Source organism: Budorcas taxicolor, chromosome 11 (assembly GCF_023091745.1).
Source record: "Budorcas taxicolor isolate Tak-1 chromosome 11, Takin1.1, whole genome shotgun sequence".
In the NCBI taxonomy this organism is placed as follows: domain Eukaryota; kingdom Metazoa; phylum Chordata; class Mammalia; order Artiodactyla; family Bovidae; genus Budorcas; species Budorcas taxicolor.
Genome location: NC_068920.1, coordinates 48,835,720 through 48,857,057, shown reverse-complemented (window position 1 = coordinate 48,857,057; position 21,338 = coordinate 48,835,720). Strand labels below are relative to the sequence as shown.

Here is a 21,338-nt window from a genome sequence, read left to right as displayed (position 1 = left end):
TAGCAGCTCCTGAGTGGCTGTTGGGTGTGCAGGTGACCCTAGGGCTCACCAGGCCAGGGTGGTACACATGACCGCTCCATGCACACCACGGTCAGTCACACCCCAGTCAACCTGTTCCTGGCTTTGGAGGAGGGGCCCAGCTGCCTGTGGCCATCTCGGGGGAAGCCAGTCCAGGACTCAGCATGGGATGGGGATATGGGGGCCCACCTGGACTTTCCTCGTGACCTGCACCTCCTCACCAGCCCTCAACCCCTCTGATGGCTGAACAGTGAGCCCAGGCCTCTAAGCCAGGCTGCCCTCCTGGCTGACCCTGACAAGGCTGGATTCCGAGGCTCCTAGGAGCCCTGCCCTGGGATGCAAGGGTGTGAGGGGTCAGCTGGATGCCCCTGAGATTTGAGCTGCCACATCCTTCCATCCCCCACCTTGAACGTCCCCCTCCTTTTCTCTCTATCCCAACCATTTTTCCTACAGCCCTGGTCCCCAGGAACTGACCCCTCCTCAATCTTCCAACCTCCCCTGAGCCTCCTTTAGACCCTATCGCTTCAACCCTGCCAATTCCCCACCACCCTAGAAGGCCCAGGACTTGGCCAGACACAGGAGTTTGTTAGACTGAAATGCCTCTTTTTGTTTCCAGCCTCATTTTGCACAGCTATTTAGCTATCTAAAATGTATGCAGGGACGTCCCAGGCAGCCCAGGGGTTAAGACTCCATGATTCCACTGCAGAGGGAGCAGGTTCGATCCCTGGTCAGGGAACTAAGATCCCACATGTCAGGCGGGGCGGCCAAAATAATAATACTAAGATAAAATACATGTGTGCACATGTGTGCTCCTGCGGTCAGGCTATAATCCCCCTGAAAATAGACATGTGGCTGCTGCTGCTGTTTAGTCACTAAGCCATGCCCAACTCTTTTGCAACGCCACGGACTGTAGCCCGCCAGGCTCCTCTGTCCATGGGAATTCCCAGGCAAGAATACTGGAGTGTGTTGCCGTTTCCTTCTCCGGGAATCTCCCTGACCCAAGGATCAAACCTGCCTCTTCCGCTTGGCAGGAGGATTCTTTACCACTGAGCCACCTGGGAAGCCCAGAAATGCAGCTACGTTCCCTTGAATGCCACACAGCTGCCCAGCACACAGTAGGTGCCCCATGACCACCTGTGGAATCAATTGTGGCGGTTTTGTCCCAGCCGAAAGGCAGGACAAAGAAGCTGCTTCATCTCTTGGATCAGCAGCCTTAGAGGGAGGGAGACGGGTGCCTGGAGGCCAACCATCTGCTCACTCCTGTCTCCTCACCCACTGCACACACCCTGTCAGTGGCCACTGGGAACAGAACACTGGGGAACCCACGCCAATGCCACCGGCCGGGGTGCCCTGAGGCATCTGTTCTGACAGCCAAGTGTTCCTGTTGGAGTGGCCAGCAGAGGCCCAGCTCCTTCAGGGACACCTGGGTAGCCCTGACCAGGAAGCTCCTACCAGCTCGCCCACCAGCTCTAGCAATCACCAGGAAACCAGGCTGGGTTCTTGTGAGTAAACACGGACCAATTCTGTGTTACAGCTCCATCCCACAAACCCCTCTCCCCCACCCGCCGCACTTGCCACAATTTGTAATTATACGTTTCTTTGTGTGATTATTGGATTAATGTCTGCCTCCCCCACTAGCATGTAAACTCCGAGAGGCTGGGTGAAGGGTGAAGACTGTGTGTTCTGCTTCCTGCTGACTTCCCAGCATCTGACACAGTGCCTGTCACATGGCAGGGAGTCAACAAACGTTTGTGGATGAAACGCTGAATGGGGTTTCATGCATTGTCGCTGTTAGTCGCCAAGTCGTGTCTGACTCTTTTGCAACCCCATGGACTGTAGCTCACCAGGCTCCCCTGTTCATGAGAATTCCCAGGCAAGAATACTGGAGTGGGTTGCCATTTCTTTCTCCAGGGGATCTTCCCAACCCAGGGATCAAATCTGTGTCTCCTGCATTGGCCAGTGGACTCTACCGCTGAGCCACCAAGGAAGCGTTTTATGCAAGAAAGAAAGAAAGACAGCATTAAGTCGTGTCTGACTCTTGCAATCCCATGAACTCTAGCCTGCCAGGTTCCTCTGTCTATGGGATTCTCCAGGCAAGAATACTGGAGGGGGTTGCCATTTTCTTCTCCAGGGGAGCTTCCCAACCCAGGAATTGAACCCAGGTCTCCAAACCAGAGCCTTATTAAATAGGTTGTATCATGTGAGCTTCAAAGCAGCCCTACAAAGTAGGTGGATGTTTAAATACCCAGTTTACAGATGAGGAAACTGAGGCTCAGACAGGCCAGAGTCGGCCCAGGTTGACAGTGCCTTTTCATCACAGAGGCAGGATTAGAAAGCAGGTATCTGGTATCCACACTCAGCAATCTGCACTCAAACAGTGAGGACGTGTATCATGAGTAGGCTTTGAAGGATCAAAAAAAAATCCCACGAGCTCTTTGCACTGCATCCTTCACCCCCGCTTATGGCAACTTGTCTGGCAGAGCATATCCTAGGATCCTGACTCCCCAGAGACCCTCAGCCAGGAGTTGGAGCAGGTGGGGACCAGGCCACCTCTGCCTGCAATTAGATCTGCCCTCTGGGGCACAGTGAAAAGACCAGCCACTGAGCTCCAGGACAGTTGCCCCAACACCCTGGCTTCCCAGAAATCCCTGGTACCTTCCAGCCCCACCCCCTACCCCCAGCCTGGGAGGGCTTCCACCAATGGGAACTCAGATTGGAGGAAAGAGGCGGGGCATGGGGAGGGAAGGGCTGTGAAGAGAGGAAAAGCAGATGCTGCCCAGGGAGGCAGAGGGACTCCCAGGCCCACCCTGCGCAGGGCTGCCAGCCCGCAGCTCCAGGAGGTCTGCTTCTACTGATGGGCTGGCCCTCATCCACGCGACCGTGCGTCCCGCACCTGGGCTTGGGGAGAGGGACAGTTTCTCATCTCACCGATCATAGTCCCCGTTGCAGAGGGCTCTCACAGGAATGGAGAAAGTTTGCCAGACTGGGTTTAGGGTGTTCTTCACGACCTCCGTCTTGTGGCAGATGGTGAACCTGGCAGAGGAGAGAAGGAGGGCCGTCAGTCCTGACACCAGAGGGGCTGGCAGGCCCATCTCGGCAGGTACCACTCAGTAGAGAGAATGGCTCTGTGAGGTGGTGAGCTGCCTGTCACTAGCAGCATCCAAGCTGAAGTTAGACAGCCATCTCTTGAAAACACTGCAGAGAGGATTCCTGCACGAGGCAGGACTGTCAGGAGATGTGGTTCTGGCCCCTGCTGCTCTCGGGGGGAACTTGAACAAGCCTGTCCCCCTCTGGGCCTCTGTTTCCTCACCTGTGATCCCAGGGAGTTGGCCACTATCAGACTTTCTTTATCTGAGACCCATGGAAGGATCTGGAGGGGGAAGGGTGCTTTAGGAATCTGTGAACCCTTGAAATCATCTGTGGAACTGGGTGTCTGAGTTTCACGTGCTTGCTGTCCCCTGCCTGGACCACTCTCACCCAGATTCCCAAGTTCCTGGCTCACCTGATCGCTTCCTTCAGGTCTTTGCTCAAATGTCATCTCTGTGACATGAGTACCTGCCCAGAGCACCATTATCTAAAATTTATAGCCCCCTGGTCCCTTGATTTTGACAGCTCCTAGTCCCTTTCTATACTGCTATTTTCAGCCCATCTGTCACCATTTGACATTTGACAGGGTCTTTCTCATTTCTTTTACAATCTGGAACCAAAATGTAAGCTCCGTAAGGTCAAGGCTTGTCTTCTTCGTTCCCTGGTATAACTCTAGCGCTCAGAAGTGCACCTGGCCCTTAGTCAGATGTTCATGTAATATTTTTTTGGAATGAACTAACGAATAAATGTATTTCTCAGAGGAGAGTTTCCATAGCTCTCACTGGCATTTCAATTAAAGCCAGTGAAATTAAAGCCCCTGGCTGAGATGATCTCTGAGACCTTCTCGGTTCTTCTAGTCTGAATCCACGAGCTTGCTTTGCAAACTGAAAGTGCAGAATTGGCTTCGTCCCAGCTGGGCGCCCAATCCAGCTCCTGGCCCACTCCCCACGCCATGCCTGATGGGCCCTGCCCTGGAACCCCCGTGGAGGGGCAGCTGGGACCCCGAGTGGAGCTTAGGGCCGGGTCTGTGCCCCTGAGATTCCCTAGCATCCACCCCAGCTACCTCCCGGCTGGGAAAGGTCACCTGGGAAGGTGCCTGGGCCCTGCCTTTAAGCACACAGCCCTGTGCCAGTTCTTCTCTGGCAATTTTCAAGTCAAAATGTCATTCCTGTCACCACGGCTCAGCATTTCTCTTCTGTGCTCCTTCTCGCCCACCTGCTGGAGTGTGAGGTTCATGTGGGAGACCTCCCCACACACCCCAGAGCTGGTGATGAGAGGAATGGGGACCGGGGAGGAGGGGCCACTGCTGTCCGTGGCTGGGGCAGCAGGTCGGGCAGGAAGAGGAGCCTGGCTGGGGTGGGGCGGGATGAGGGGAGTGGACAGAAGGGAGACTCTGGAGCAGCAACTGGCGGCGCCGGGGGAGGTTCCCACCTCGCAAAAACCCTCACTTCCCACCTGAACAGACACCAGACCTGCTGTGGACCTTCTCGGCCTCCTTGCCTCTTTGGAACCCCTGCCTTCTCGAGCTCCTCTCCCAGGCCGGCAAAACTGCCTGAGCAAGCCGGCTACGCTCTTGAGCCTCACGTCCTCCCTATATGTCTTTCTTCCTGAGCCCTGTGTGGTCTGCTTTCCGCTTCAGACTCCTGCCTGAAACCACTTTCTTTATGCTCCCCCAACCTCCCCGCATCCATCGCTAAATCCACAGGCCCCTGATCCCCTGATGTACTTGCCGCGGGCGGGGTACGAGGCCCTGGTGCGGAAAGGGTCCCCGCATCATCTCTCAGCTCAGTTCAATTCATTTCAACACATGGGGTGCGGGGGTGGGCGGTAAGAACCAACAGCCTCAGACAGATGCGAGCTGGGGTCCCAGCGCGCTGCCTCGCTGTGCAGCTCCAGGCGAGTGACTGCGCTCCCCCAGCTCCCCCAGCTCCCCCAAAGAACCGTAACGAATGCTGCCAGGCCCTGCTCTAATAACCCGCATTAACTCATTTAATCCTCACGGCTTCCTTGGGAGGGAAGTGTTAGGATTTTCCCCATCGCCAAGAAACAACCGCAGAGGGTAGCGCTCCACTGCCCAGAATGGCGGCCACTAGCCACACGTGGCTATTTACATTAAATTAACTGAAAGGAAAGTTTTTAAAAAATTCAGTTTCTCAGTCGCTCTAGTCCCTTTCAAGGGGCTCAGCAGTTATACATGGTGGCGACCGTACGGGACAGTGAGATACAGAACATTTACACCATCCCAGAAAGTTCCATGAGCTCAGACACTCGCCTAAAGTTACACAGCTGATGACCGGCAGCCACTGGCGAGCCTGGCTGTCCGTCACCACATTCCTGCTCCCAGTCGAGTGATTCTGATTGAAGGAGACAAGGTATGTGAGGGGCCGGGAGCACAGGGGGTGCTCTGTGGATGTTTCCTGCCCTTTTGCCCTCCTGGGATGGCAGACGTGACATTTCACTCTCTCTGGATCAGTTTCTCCAGCTGCCCTGGGTTACCCCCACCCCCCACCCCAGAGGGACCCAGCCCCTGCTTCCAGGGAAACCCGCCCTCAAATAACCCCCCATCGCCGGCCCCATCTGACCAACTCCTCTGCTGTTTTCAACATTCTGGGTTCCCCGCAGTTCCTCTACCGGGGAGGGGGTGTGGCTGCAGCCCCCACCCCAGTTCTGCCACGCCAGGCCAATCACCAGCCTCTAGCCCCATCCTCCCCTCGCGCCTCCGCCCCTGCCCGTCTCCACCGCGCAGCTCGCCGGGCTCAGCACCTCCCACCTGCTCACCGTGTCAGTCACGAGTCTCTCCCAGCCCCCGCCCCCTCCCCATCCATCCTACACACCGCTCTGCCAGATTAATCATGGGCTAACACCCTGCAACACACCCATCTCCAGCTCCACAGCCCAAGCCCCTCCCCGCTGCCGGCCAGCCGGCCCTCCCCGCTGAGACGAGCCCTGGCGCGGCCCCACCGGAGGGGAGCTGCGTGGACATTTCCATGAGCGCCCAGAACATCTCTCCGACCTGTTCCTCCCTCCCTCAAGTCAAGTCAAAGTCAACAAGGATTATTTAAAGAAATTCTGCTAGGAGTCCTCCGGTGAGACAAAGAATCCTTTTGTTATGCAAATGATCGTACCAAATTTCCCTTGTTTTGTACGTTCAGGTTTAAAAATCCGTTTTTCCGTTGAAGTGAAATACCTCCTCTCTGCTGCTGCCCTGCCCCCCAACACACACACACACCCAGAATTTCAGATTCTAGGGGCCTTAGCAAGGCCTCCCTGCCCTCTGCTCAGGGCACACTAGTTCTGCACACAGTTCTAGACTGTTATTCTTCCCTGAGTTTCCCCTCCCCTCCCCTCCCCTCCCAACCCCCAACCCTCATGGACCCATTTTCTTTCTCTCCTTCAAAACTTGCTCCCCAGTTCCCCTCTCCAGCAGCGCTTCTCTAATTAACCTTCCTGGCCCCATGGCTTCCTCATTCTGCAGAATCCCAGCCGTAAGTGGCCGCAGCCTCCCAGAGCTATGATGCTTAAGGAGACCGTGGAGACTGCCTCGTCCAACCAGATCATTTCACTGATGAGAAAACAGGCCCAGAGACGGGGCACACTTGTCTGGGGTCACACAGCCGGTTGGTGGAGACGACTCAGGTCCCCAGACCCTCAACCTAGAATCTGTCCCTCTGTGTACATCACTGACCTACATTGGCTAACGAGTCATCTGTCTTTCCATCATACTGTGGGTGGCTTCCAGATGAAGGAGAGGAGAGAAGGAGATTGGGGAGGGGGGAGTTGGTTTCAAAGATGGGAGGGAATTTGAACGAAGCTTGTGGCAGAGTGTGGAGCCAGGTGGGGAGATGGGTGCAGATTTGCCATGCTGAGGAGGAAGAAGTGGGGGGACGTGTCCTGGGGTGTCAGAGGGCTGTGGATGGGTGAAGACTAGGTTTAGAGATGGGGACTGATCGATGCTGAAGAAGGAGTGGACTGTCAGAGGGACCCCGAGTTCTTGCTTGTTTTTGCCTCCATCTCTGACACGCCCAGCACTCGCCATCACTAAGACCCTCAGAATGTCACTGAGGGCTTGCCATCTGTCCCCCACCAGTCCCATCTGTGCAGCCAGGAGCCCCTGGAGCTCCTAGGGCCCCTTGACGTCTACCCAGAGCAAGGGCCCAAGCCAGCCCGCCCAGCAAGTCATCACCGTTCAGCCCACCCCCCAACCCGTGCCCCTGGAAGTGTTGCTGGAGAACTCACGTTCCATCCTCGTTGCTTCTGTAGAACACCAAGAAGGGGTCAGACTTCCCAAAGAAATCCTTCTTGTCCAGTTTGTTGGCACAGAACTGCATTGTGGCGACGTCCTGGGGGGGAGGAAGGAGAACAGGGATGTGAGGCAGCAGAGCCCTGTGGAAACCCAGCCCAGAGGCCTGGGGATTCCAGGCACCAAGCCAGTCAGAAAGGACAGCAGCAGTTCACGTTTGCCTGGCACAAGGTGCCAGGCCCTGAGCTCACACTTTGGAGGGGCTCATTTTGTCTTCAGACAGCCCTCCCCGGCAGGTTTGGCGGAGCAGCTGGGCTGTGAGGCCGGCTGCCCCAGTTAGAATCCTGGCTCCGCTACTTTGCTGCTGCGTGAGCAGATGAGGAGGTGACCTCTCGGAGCCTCAGTCTCCCCTCTGTGTCGTGGGGCTGATGACAGCGCACGCCGCCGAGGGCCGCGGTGAGGGCTGGAGGAGAGCGTGCGGCAGGCACGTCACCCCCCAGTCGAGGCTCACACACGTGGTGTCATCACTGTTGTGCCGAGTGGCTCACAGCTGAAATGACTAACCCGAGCCACTCTGAGCTTGGCCACCCAGCCCCAGAGCCCTCGCGGTCCACATCGCCTCATTCCCTCACAGGGTTGCATGGTTCCCGAGTTTAAGCATGCCTTCCACACGCACTGACGCACACAAGACGCATCTAACTCTGAGGCGGGTACAGCTAGACCGTGACCCCCGCTCCCGCATCTTACAGCTGAGGAGCCTACAGCTCAGAGCAGGGAGCAGCTCCCACAAGTCTGCCAAACAGAGCCCCGGGTTTCTGCCTCCTCTGATGAGTTAACGGCCCTAGCCGACCCAACCCTCAGCCCAAGAGCACGTGGCAGGTACCCAGGCCCCGTGAAGATCCTGGCCCCTTGGCTTGCTGTGGCCAACAGGGCACTGGGCAGAGATGCCCCTGCCTCCTCCTCTTTGCCCATCCCCATGTGGGCTCTTCAACCTGAAAGCTCTGCATCCCAACGAGTCAGCTGCCAACTGGCCAGAGCTTAGGGTTCTGGTGATGGTGCCTGGGGCCTGGCCTGCCCTCAAGGGCTGAGCCTGTCAGGAAATACCCACTCTCTCGTGCTGCCCATTTCTTCTCAGTGGGGAAGAGCGTCTCTGGAGATCAGTCCCACAGGACCAGCGTGGTGGCAGAGATGAAGATGCCACCTTTCACAGCTCAGAGGACATGGTCAAATGTTGGGGCAGGGGGCTTCCCTGGTGGTCCAGTGGTTAAGAATCCACCTGCCAGTGCAGGGGACATGGGTTCAATCCCTGGTCCAGAAAGATCCCATATGCCATGGGCAACTAAGCCTAACTACTGAGCCCATACTCCCTAGAGCCCATGCTCCACAATAGCAGAAGCCGCTGCAATGAGAAGCCTGCCCACCTCAACTAGAGAGTGGTCCCCGCTCTCCCCAACTAGAGAAAGCCCACAGCAACCATACCCAACAAAGCCATAAGTAAATAAATTTGTAAAAAAAAAGAAAAAAAAGCTTGGGACGGTGGATACGGTATGTTGGTTAAGACTATGGTCTCTGGAGCCAGGCTGCCTGCTTCCACTCCATCCCTCACTAGCTGTGTGATCTAGCTCCTCACCCTGTCTGGGCTCAGTTTCATCATCTGTAAAATGGGGGTACAGGAAAGACTACCTCGTAGGCTTGTTGGAGGATGAAATGAGTTAACTGACGACAACGTTGAGGAGTATACTGTGCACACTGAGTACTGTGTGTGTATAAGTTATGATGATCTGGGTATTTCTCCCTTCTCCCTCCCTGCCCCTGCCTGTGTGTGGCCTCTGTCCCTGCCCCACGCCCACCTCTACCAGCTCACAAGCCTTCTCTCAAGGGCATCTGACGACAGCAAACAGAGCTCCAACCACTAGCTTATTCATTCATTCATTCATTCCACAAACAGCTATTAGCTGCCGTCTGTGTAGGCCAGCCCTTGGCTCAGGGCTTTACAGCCTTAGCATATTTAGCCCTCCAAATCATCCTTTTTCATAATAATCCTCATTTTACAAATGAGGATGCTGGAGGTTGCAGAAGCTAGGTAACCTGCCCAAGATCAACAGCTGGCAACTGGCAGAGCAGAAATTCAACATGTATGAAGGCAACATGATTTCAAAGTGATGCCTCTTCCAGCACAGAGCACAGTACCCTTCATGAGGCCCGCTTCCCTATATCTTTAGAATCACTGATTTCTTCTGACTCGGGGCAGGGCTGGGCTCCAGTTAGCCTGGGCTGAAGGGTCCCCTGAAGGGAGCCCCTGGGGGCAGTGCCCAGGCACAGCAGCCAGCATCCAGAGGTGCCCAGGTAATGGCAGCTTTTATTATGTCCCTCAGCATTGACCACTTGAGAGGGACAAGGAGACAGGACTGGGAAACTCTGGGAATCTGAGAGCTTCCTGAGAAATTGAGGACTTCAGACCTGGAATAGAGAATGGCTGACTTATTGAGCACTTACTCGATGCCAGGTGCTGTGTTGAGCCCTCTTTACACACATATATGAAGTAACTCCTCTAGTCTCCCCATTTTACAGATGAGAAAACTGAGACTTTTAGAGGTCATCCAAGATGATACCAAGGAAACATTTCATGCAAAGATTTGCTCAATAAAGGACAGAAATGGTATGGACCTAGCAGAAGCTAAAGATATTAAGAAGAGGTGGCAAGAATACATAGAAGAACTGTACAAAAAAGATCTTCATGACCCAGATAATCACAATGGTGTGATCACCCACCTAGAGCCAGACATCCTGGAATGTGAGGTCAAGTGGGCCTTAGGAAGTATCACTACGAACAAAGCTAGTGGAGGTGATGGAATTCCAGCTGGGCTATTTCAAATCCTAAAAGATGATGCTGTGAAAGTGCTGCACTCAATATGCCAGCAAATTTGGAAAACTCAGCAGTGGCCACAGGACTGGAAAAGGTCAGTTTTCATTCCAATCCCAAAGAAAGGCAATGCCAAAGAATGTTCAAACTACCGCACAATTGCACTTATCTCACACGCTAGTAAAGTAATGCTCAAAATTCTCCAAGCCAGGCTTCAGCAATACGTGAACCGTGAACTTCCAGATGTTCAAGCTGGATTTAGAAAAGGCAGAGGAACCAGAGGTCAAATTGCTAACATCCGCTTTATCATTGAAAAAGCAAGAGAGTTCCAGAAAAACGTCTATTTCTGCTTTATTGACTATGCCAAAGCCTTTGACTGTGTGGATCACAATAAACTGGAAAATTCTGAAAGAGATGGGAATACCAGACCACCTGACCTGCCTCTTGAGAAATCTGTATGCAGGTCAGGAAGCAAGAGTTAGAACTGGACATGGAACAACAGATTGGTTCCAAATAGAAAAAGGAGTACATCAAGGCTGTATATTGTCACCCTGCTTATTTAACTCATATGCAGAGTACATCATGAGAAATGCTGGGCTGGAAGAAGCACAAGCTGGAATCAAGATTGCCAGGAGAAATATCAATAACCTCAGATATGCAGATGACACCACCCTTATGGCAGAAAGTGAAGAAGAACTAAAGAGTCTCTTGATGAAAGTGAAAGAGGAGAGTGAAAAAGTTGGCTTAAAGGTCAACATTTAGAAAACTAAGATCATGGCACCTGGTCCCATCACTTCATGGCAAATAGATGTGGAAACAGTGGCGGACTTTATTTTGGGGGCTCCAAAATCACTGCAGATGGTGATTGCAGCCATGAAATTAAAAGATGCTTACTCCTTGGAAGGAAAGTTATGACCAACCTAGACAGCCTATTAAAAAGTAGAGACATTACTTTGTCCACAAAGGTCCATCTAGTCAAGGCTATGGTTTTTCCAGTAGTCATGTATGGATGTGAGAGTTGGACTATAAAGAAAGCTGAGTGCCGAAGAATTGATGCTTTTGAACTGTGGTGCTGGAGAAGACTCTTGAGAGTCTCTTGGACTACAAGGAGATCCAACCAGTCCATCCTAAAGGAGATCAGTCCTGGGTGTTCATTGGAAGGAATGATGCTGAAGCTGAAACTGCAATACTTTGGCCACCTCATGCCAAGAGCTGACTCATTGGAAAAGACCCTGATGCTGGGAAAGATTGAAGGCAGGAGGAGAAGGGGATGCCAGAGGATGAGATGGTTGGATGGCATCACCAACTCGATGGACATGGGTTTGAACAGGCTCCAGGAGTTGGTGATGGACAGGGAAGCCTGGCGTGCTGCAGTCCATGGGGTCTCAGAGTCAGACACAACTCAGTGACTGAACTGAACTGAGGTCCACTTCTAACAGTTTTTAGCTCTACCCAGGAGAAATTTCCAATCGCATCTCATGCTGGATGGAGGGGGCCCCTAAATGCTTTCCTGGGGAGCTCCATCCCAAGGCCTAGGAAAAGGGGGTGGCATAGGACCCGGTGGGCTCCCCTCACCTCCCTGCACTATGCACTGGCTGTGTAATTTGTGGGACCCAGTGTCAAAGGAAAAGGTGAGGTCCTTTTTTCAAATAGTATTAAGAGATTTCAAGACTGTGACAGCAGAGCATTAAGCCAAGAGCCGGTCTTGTGTGGCTGAACAGATCATGCATGCATGCAAAGTCGCTTCAGTCATGTCCAACTCTACAACCCTATGGACTGTAGCCTACCAGGCTCCTCTGTCCATGGGATTCTCCAGGCAAGAATATTGGAGTGGATTGCCCTGTTCTCCTCCGGGAATCTTCCCAACCCCGGGATCGAACCCATGTCTCTTATGTCTTCTGCATTGGCAGGTGGGCTCCTGGGAAGCCCCAGTGAACAGATCCCATCCCCATCAAGTGGGTCCTGGCTCCTCCCCCTGGATGGAACCATCAGTAGCATCAGAAAACAGAGAGGAGCCTCAGCAAGGAACACAGCTCTGAGTTCTAGCGAGTCCCAGCAGTTCTTCAAGCCCTCTTCCTGCTTCTTCTTCTAGAAAGTGATGCAGTGGACAGGATGACCATCACTGTTCTTTAAAGCTGGATGGCTTAGGTTTTGGTGCCAATGCCACAGGGACCATATGGGGTGGCATCTGGGGAAGGCTGGTGCTCAGGGGACAGTCTGGGAATCCAGGGTCCCTTCAGGCTCCCCAGGACATAACTTGGCGGTTATCACAGTGACCTCTCCCACAGCTGGAGGTCACCTGTGTGACACCCTCACCTGAATGAACACAGACGAGCTACACATGACAGTTTATACTGGCTGACTATAAAATGCATGTGTGTGTTTTAATTGCTCAGTCATGTCCGACTCTTTGGGACCTGATGGACTATAACTCACCAGACTCCACTGTCCGTGGAATTCCCCATGCAAGAACACAGGAATGAGTTGCCATTGCCTTCTCCAGGGGATCTTCCTGACTCAGTGTTCGAACTCAGGTCTCCTGCATTGCAGGCAGATTCTTTACTGTCTGAGCCACCAGGGAAACCCAATAAAATGCATACATATATTTAAAACAACCAAAACAGATGCCTCAAAATCCAGAGGAACAGTCTCTTATTTTTCCTGCCTAGGAAACCCCATGGGGGGTCCTGCAAGATCAGGAAGGGGAGTAGAAATATCAGAAAAATATTAATGCAGAACTTAATAGACCATAACTTCAGGGACCATTTAGGGCTCCACTGGGAGGGCCATGGTCCCAGCACAGCGCCTGACAGAGAAAACAGTACAAAGAAGCCACAGCCCCTGATTAGACCCCCAGCCCACCCCCGCCATCTACCAGCTGAGCAGCGTGGGGCAAGCAATTCCACCTAAGTCTCAGTATCTCCTCTGGAAAAATGGAGACTTCCCCTTGAGACTGTTTGGAAGACCAAGGGAGATAATATATGTTAAGTACCAGTCCACAGAGCCTAGCATAGAACAGCTAAAAGAATCAGAGCCACAGCAGAAAGTGACACTCTAATACAAATTGAAGGGGCTTCCCTAGTGGCTCGGTGGTAAAGAATCCACCTGCCAATGTGGGAGACACGGGTTCGATCCCTGATCTGGGAAGATCCTACATACTGTGGAGTGACTAAGCTTGTGTGCCACGACTGTTGAGCCTGTGCTCTAGAGTCCGGGAACCACAACTATTGAGCCCATGTGCTGCAACTACTGAAAGCCACACGCCCTAGAGCCTGCGCTCCAAGGGAAGCCACAGCAATGCGGAGGCTGCATGCCACAACCGGAGAATACACCCCACTCGCCACAGCTAGAGAAAAGTCCACGCACGGCCAAAAATAAATAAATAAAAATGTAAAAGATGAAATAAATAAAAGAATCAAAGCCAACGCTTTTTTCTGAGTGCCATTTACCCCTAGGCTGACCCAAATGAAATTGCCAGTGTCCAGCTAGTGTTTATGATAAGTACAATGATTATTCCCATTTTAAAGCTAAGGAAACTGAGGCACAGAGATGTTAATACTCTTTCCTGAAGCCACACAGCTTAATAAGAGGAGAAGCTTGGATTGAAACCAGACAGTCTGGCTCCAAAGATGAATAACTGAGATTCCAAATGATGACCCCGAATCATCAAGATAAGTTTAATTATGTTCTGCAGTCTCAGTTTGAGAAGTCAGAGAAATGTGAAATCCATTTTACAGAAGTCTCCTCTGTGCAAACTAGTCCCCCCCCCAAAAAAAAGATAAAAGATTGGATCTGAAATTCATCTAACTGGAAAAATCCATCAGTGAGCCACACCTCGTTCCCCTACCGCACCCTCATAGCAAATATGTGTGCGGCGTTGATAGAGGTTTATTTGGTTGTTCAACTTGATCTGTCCTCCCTAACACCATCTAGATGCAGTAACATTTGCCAAAAGCCCATTATGATAAACAGTATGGGGCCATCCAAATCCATGGGCATAAGACAAAACTTCAGAGACTTTCTAGGCTGTAACCAAGGCACCCGTCCTCTCCAAAGGGTGCACAACCCATGGGGAGCCCTTGTGCCAAGGAACATGGAGCTGCTGAGGGACTTGCTTTTGAAGGTGGCTACAGGTCATGGGTTATGTCTGGCTTCCCTGGTGGCTCAGACAGTAAAGAATCTCCCTGCAATGCAGGAGACTCAGGTTCAGTCCCCAGGTTGGGAAGGTCCCCTGGAGAAGGGAATGGCTACCCGCTCCAGCATTCTTGCCTGGAGAATCCCATGGACAGAGGAGCCTGGTGGGCTACAGTCCATGGAATTGTAAAGAGTCAGACACGACTAACGCTTTCACGCTTTCCCATGGTTTATGGTAATAGGTTTACTATGCTTTGACTATTCCTCTTGAATAAGGGTTAATAAATGAATCAGCCCTTGATATACATGTGACTCCAGAAGAGGCAATAAAATGTACTGGGCAAGCAGGATTAGGGAGCAGCAAAATCTGGCCAAGGGTCAAAGATCCTGCTGTTTGACATTCTCAGAGAGAGGGGGGCTCCCTGAGCATATAAAATGCCTTTCCCAAACCAGAAGCATCTCTGGAATCAACTGCAGGGATGGTAAAACAGCTCCAGCAATATATAATTTTCTGCAATTTCTGCCTTTTCACCCCATCTTTTTAAAAAACATATTAAGTTCTCTAACAGCAGGATTGCTTCCATTTGCATCTTTTCGCATGTTAATCAGGCTGCTGGCGAGACCACAGCGCAAACAGTCTTTTTCTCTGGGGTGGTAGTCTGGCCTACTCTAATATGTTAGCCCTCCTTGACCCAGGAGAGAGGTCAGAGGTCAGTGGGTGGACTGAAGGCTGGGAGAGGGTAGCCACAGCCAGGAGGGGAGAATGGAAGGTTACTCTGGCTTGAGTCTTGCTGGCAGCCCCCAGGGTGAGAGCCAGGATAAGGCCAGTGCAAAATTTAAGCGACTCCAAAATCTCGGGAATTGAAATAAAGATTTTAATGTGGTATTAAAAAAAAAAAAAAGCAAAAAAAATCCATGACACATAAAATATCAAAAATCTATTTTAAATAAAATAAAGCCATTTACAAATGAAGAAACTGAGGCACAGAAAGGTCAAGCAACTTGCCCAGGGTCACAGAACTAGTAAGCAATGGCATTTAGTCTGGACCCAGAGCCCAAGTTCTTAACGCTTTGACCTACTGCTCACATTCTGTACCCTAAGAAACACTTTCAAATAGATGTGGAACATAGTGACATTTATGGTCTTCTCCTTAATATTTGCTGTTTTCCAAATAAGTTTTCAGAAAAATGTTTTCAGAAAAATGAAGACATTGAAAAGAAACAACCTGTAAGGGAAAAGAATCTGAAAAAAGAATGAATATATGTAACTGTATCACTGAATCGCTTTGATGGCAACCCACTCGGGTATTCTTGCCTGGAGCGTTCCATGGACAGAGGAGCCTGGCGGGCGACAGTCCCTGGAGTCGCAGAGTTGTATGTGACTGAACACGCATGGTTACATACACACACATACGCCCGAAACTAACACAACATTGTAAAGCAACTATACCCCAATACAAACTGAAAATTAAACTTAAGAAGGTAAGAAAATGAATCATTAGCCACAACTCTTGAGATTTAGCACCCCTATAGAGTGAACACAACTCAGAGTTGGTGGTGATTCTGTGACCAATGACCTCTGGAAGGGCTCTTGCTTTCACAGAGGGGCCCAGCCCCAGAGCCCCTGCTTGCCTGGGTAAGCCTGCAGAGGGAGGAGACCCGGGGGTAGGCATTCGGGATGGTGGTGAAGACTCCACAGGCTGCAGTTTATTCTCACGCAGATGGTGAGCATTCAAGCTGGTCTAGGAGCTGGGCCTATCTCTAGACATCAGCTGAATAACCACGTTGAGGTCAAGCTGGTTTTTCTCTGCTGTTTTAATGCCTGGCTTCTCAAGCAAGCCAATCAGTTGTGTATCTGTTGATGTGGTCATTCACAGGCGGAGAATTGCGATTGACCATTTTTCCTCCCACTCATTGAGCCTGTGTGTCTAGGATACTAACCAAACTCCATCAACTAAAGTTCAAAGGAAAATGGAATAAGTCAGCTATGAGAATGTTCAAGGTATTAATTATATTGTTTTCCTTTAAGAGAATAGATTTAATAAATTATGGCCCATCCATACAACAGAGAATTGATATGTAGCTATTAAATATGTCTTCCAAGAATATCTAATGACATGGGAAAAATAAATCTGGATATCATATTCTACTAATTATAAGAAAAAACTATATACTTGGACACACAGGAAAAAAGCCTTGGAGGAAAGGCTTCAAAATGTCAACAATGATTATCTCTTGGTGATGTTTCTCATCTTTGTATTTTCAACTGTCTGTTGGGAACATGGTATTTTTTCAGCATCAGGAAAAATGTTTTTGTTTTGTTTTCTTTCATTCTGTTTTTTGTTGTTGTTAACCAGAACGATGATTTCTAAGGCCAAAATGTTGCAAACTAACTTTTTTAAAGGGTGATGTCTGGAACTTCCCTGGTGGTACGGTGGATAGGAATCTGCCTGCCGATGTAGAGGACATGGGTTTGATTCCCGGTCTGGGAAGATCCCACAGGTCATTGAGCAACTAAGTCCATGTCCCACAACCACTGAGCCCAAATGCCTAACTACTAAAGCCCACAAGCCATAGAGCCTGTGCTTTGCAACAACAGAAACACTGTAACTAGAGTAGCCCCTGCAAGAAGAGAAAGCCCACGCACAGCAACGAAGACCAAGGGCAACCAAAAATAAATAAGTACCTGCTCTTCCTTTAAAAAGATAAAAAATAAAAGGGTGATATCTGAATGCTGATTTTTCATCATGCAGGACACATAGCTGTGCTAACCACACACACACGCACACACACACACGCACACACACACACGCACACATGCACACACAAACCATCCCCAAAGATCAACCTGCTTCTTTTGGGAATCAGAAAACCTTCACCACTTGCCCTACTTCACCTTACCCCTTTATTCCTATCTTTCTCCCGGAATCTTCCCAAGACTCACATATGGAGACACTGGGCTCTCTCTGAAGTTTGTCTTTAGAACAATGAGAGTTCTGACTTAATCAGGACTCAAAGCTAAGCTCCCCATGCACAAAGCCCCACACCATCTGGCCCCCACATTCACCCACACCTTTGCCTCTCTGATGTCACTCACTATTGTATTCCTGCTCCTTCCTTTACAAGAGCTACGGTATTCTTCCTCTAGGTAGTTGCAAGGGCTCATTGCCTCACCTGTATGTATTTTGGCATATTATATGCTACATCCAAGAATTTTCCTTCAGGATAGTAAAGAGTGCTGTAAAATATTTGTCATAAAAAAAGAGGCAATGGGTCTGACAGGATTGATGACCCTGCTGTACAGTGATTGCTGGTTGGCAATTTCTGTCTTTCATACAAAATGGAAAACTTTGGGAGGGCATGAACTGAGCCAAAGCATATTTGATGAAAAGAAATGAATGAAAACACAAGCAGGCTTTGTTGTCGTTCAGTTGCTCAGTCGTGTCCGCCTCTTTGTGACCCCATGGACTGCAGCACACCAGGCTTCCCTGTCCTTCACCATCTCCCGGAGCTTGCTCAGACTCATGTCCATTGAGTCGTGATGCCATCCAACCATCTCATCCTCTGTTGTCCCCTTCTCCTCCTGCCTTCGATCTTTCCCAGCATTAGGGTCTTTTTCTAATGAGCTGGCTTTTTACATCAGGTGGCCAAAGTATTGGAGCTTCAGTTTCAGCATCAATGAATATTCAGGACTGATCTCCTTTAGGACTGACTGGTTTGATCTCCTTGCAGTCCAAGGGACTCTCAAGAGTCTTTTCCAACACCACAGCTCAAAACTATAAATTTTTTGGTGTTCAGCCTTCTTTATGGTCCGACTCTCCCATCCATACATGACTACTGGAAAAACCATAGCTTTGACTATACAGACCTTTGTTGGCAAAGTAATGTCTCTGCTTTTTAATATGCTGTCTAGGTTGGTCATAGCTTTTCTTCCAAGGGACAAATGTCTTTTAATTTCATGGCTGCAGTCACCATCTGCAGTGATTTTGGAGCCCAAGAAAATAAAGTCTGTCACTGTTTCCATTGTTTCCCCATCTATTTGCCAGGCTGCTGATATCTAGAAGGGGATGGGGAGGGATAGGTGCCAGGTGGAGCTCTGACTTCCTTGGCTGGTGAGAGGTGAGTCACACTCTCGCCAGTGTGTGCAGGGACCTGACTGGATGGCACTGAGAATGTGCTTCCGGCCAAGGACTCCTGGCTCCGGAGCAAGGCTGTCTGGCTGCCTGGCAGGCCTAGGGGCAGCTAGGGGTCTGGGAAGGGGAAGCCTAGGAACTATTCACCACCCGCACCCACAACACCTTCCTGCCTCTCTCTCGAAGTCCAGCCACTCATAAGGCCTACTAACAGCTACTGGCCTGACAAAGCTCATAGCTGTTCTATGTGCCATGAAGGTTCAGAACTTCACTGGATGAGGGAAACACTCCCAGACCACAGGCTTGGGTTAGAATCCTGCAGTCTTAAGTAGGCCACTCCAACTTCTCTGCATCTGGACACTGGGTCACTCACACCTATCCAGCCCTGAGTCCCACGAAGGTGAAAGTGTTGGTTGTTCAGTAGTGATCCCTTGGACTGTAGCCCACCAGGCTCCTTCGTCCATGGGATTTTCCAGGCAAGACTACTGAAGTGGGTTGCCATGTCCTTCTCCACGGGATCATCCGGACCCAGGGACAGAACCCCTGTCTCCTGCATTGCAGGCAGATTCTTTACTGTCTGAGCCACCAGCGAAGCCCCCGAGTCCCATGGTGAATGATCAAATAGAGTGTCAACACGAGAGTCTTAGTCAACTGTGAGGACTATGCAAATATTGGTCAGTATTACATGCAATAATTACTGTTTTACTGCTGACCATAATGAATTCTTTGGTAATTCAGAGGCCTTTCAGGAGATTAAGCTCAGCCTTGTCAACCCCAAGTATCACTGAATAATATCTGGGGTTAAATTCTGATTGTTGGAACTTTCTTGGTATTTAAATTCTCGATGAGAAGGGCTTTTCTATAACCCATCAAAACATGCTGATGACCCTCTGGAGTCAACTCTAATCCTTCTCTGGTCCCTGCCTGCCCACACCATCCCCATGGATGAAGGGAGGGTCTGTCTGCTCTAGCAGAATATATTCATTTGAGCAGGAAGCCCAGCTCTGGTGAAAAACCATCTCTCAGACTCCACCCTCTTCCTCTGATCCTCCTACTGAATGCTGGGATGACAGAAGCAAAGCCGATCAGATGTAATTATTTTAATTCAGCCAGATGCTGGGAATTAGTCTCTTTTTCCTTGCAAGTATTCGAGGGAAAGACAGAACTCAGCCAAAGATGCCCCCAAAGAAAAGGAGCTGACAATCTCAAGAGGAAGGGAGGGAGCCCCCCACCCCCACTTGCTCTGAAACTGCTTAAATCAAAGAAGCTGTTGCCATCCGTGGATGCAGGGGGAGGAGGGCGGAGTGGGGGAGGAGGAGGAGAGCCTAAACACACACTGTTTACCAATCCCGGAAAACTAGACCAATAGCAGCACCCAGCACTGTCTAGAGCTTTAGAATTTCCAAAGCACTTTCGTTTGTATTACTTTGTCTAATTATAAACTAGGGAGGAAGCCACAGACTGAGTTAGAAGCTGAGGGCAAACTGAATTTAGGTTTCAGGGAATTCAGATTTGGTCTTCCCCAGACACCCACTAGCAGGAGAGCCCCTCGGGCACGCTCACCTTCACGATCTCCTTTAATCCTCACAGCAAGTCTATCAGCCCCAGCATACAGGTGGAGAAACTGAGGCTCAGGAAGCTTGAATAGAAGCTCTAGTCTACATATTGGCTGGGTTCTTGCCCTTGTTCTCTCCGTGAAACTCCAATACTCTGGCCACCTGATGTGAACTGACTCATTGGAAAAGCCCCTGATGCTGGGAAAGATTGAAGGCAGGAGGAGAAGGAGATGACAGAGGATGAGATGGTTGGATGGCATCACCAACTCGATGGACAGTGTCTGAGCAGGCTCTGGGAGTTGGTGATGGACAGGGAACCCTGGCATGCTGTAGTCCATGGGGCTGCAAAGAGTCGGACACGCCTGAGTGACTGAACTGACTTTCTCCCTTGTGGGGACTCCAATAGCGTCCAGATCACCAGCATATACAGGTGTAGCAGTTATATCCACATCTCCTAGACATTTGGTTTGGGCTTCCTGTTCATTCAATTACAGATTCACAGAAGAGCCTCTGTGATCACCTACTGCACGCCCCGCCCTCTGCTGGTGTACACGCGGGGCAGGTTTAGTCCTGGGGTCAAGGTCCACCAGACCCACCGAGGTAAACAGATAAGCAGAGAAAGCAGACAGAGCAACTGTGTTTGAGCTGATCTAGTCATTGCTGTACTTCCCAAAGAATATCAATTCTGTGTCTTATTCTCCAACTGGAAGCCCCTGAATGCAGAGTTTGAGACACTACAGCCTCGTTATTAAAGACCCTGGCTACCCCCTCAGCTCCCACCTCGAGCTGTCCCTACCTCCTGCTTCTCTACAGTCCCACAGAAGAAGCAAAACCAAGGGCTGCGTAGGACTGCAGACTCTGGCTTCCCAACATACACACGCACGCACGCACACACACACACACACACACACACACACGCCAACCACATGCTCTCACCCCCTCAGCCCCATGTAGGGGCATCACCCTACTCCAGAGCTAAAAGGGAAAAATGACAACTAAATGCCAAGCGCCCAGCCTCCCAGACTGAAAAGGCCTCTCCGCCGCCAGTGTTGGTGCCAAGGCAGTCTTGGCTCAAGGACAAGTGAGCGTGGCCGTGGCGGGGAGTGGACCAGGGCTCCCAGCCCAGCTCAGCGGCTGACCGTGGGCAAGCTTTTTCCTCTCTCTGTGCCTCAGTCAGCTCAGCTCTAAAAAGGGGAGACCTCTTCCAGCTCCAAAGCTGTGGGCTTCTATGACAGCTAGGGTAAAGTGAAGAGCCCCACCTTCCCCCTGTGCCTCCAAGGACATCCTGCGGGCCCCAGGGCCCCAGG

General features: G+C 50.9%; 1 protein-coding gene across 1 annotated transcript in view; it reads right to left on the bottom strand.

The window, feature by feature from the left end:
- The window catches only part of CPNE5 (copine 5), a 99,570-nt gene that overhangs the window by 28,385 nt on the left and 49,847 nt on the right, over positions 1-21,338 (bottom strand). The window contains exons 10-11 of the mRNA XM_052648476.1: positions 7,342-7,445; positions 2,947-3,051 (exon numbers count right to left, since the gene is read on the bottom strand). Of these exons, the coding sequence (XP_052504436.1) occupies positions 2,947-3,051; positions 7,342-7,445 (209 nt within the window). The remainder of the gene's footprint in view (positions 1-2,946; positions 3,052-7,341; positions 7,446-21,338) is intronic.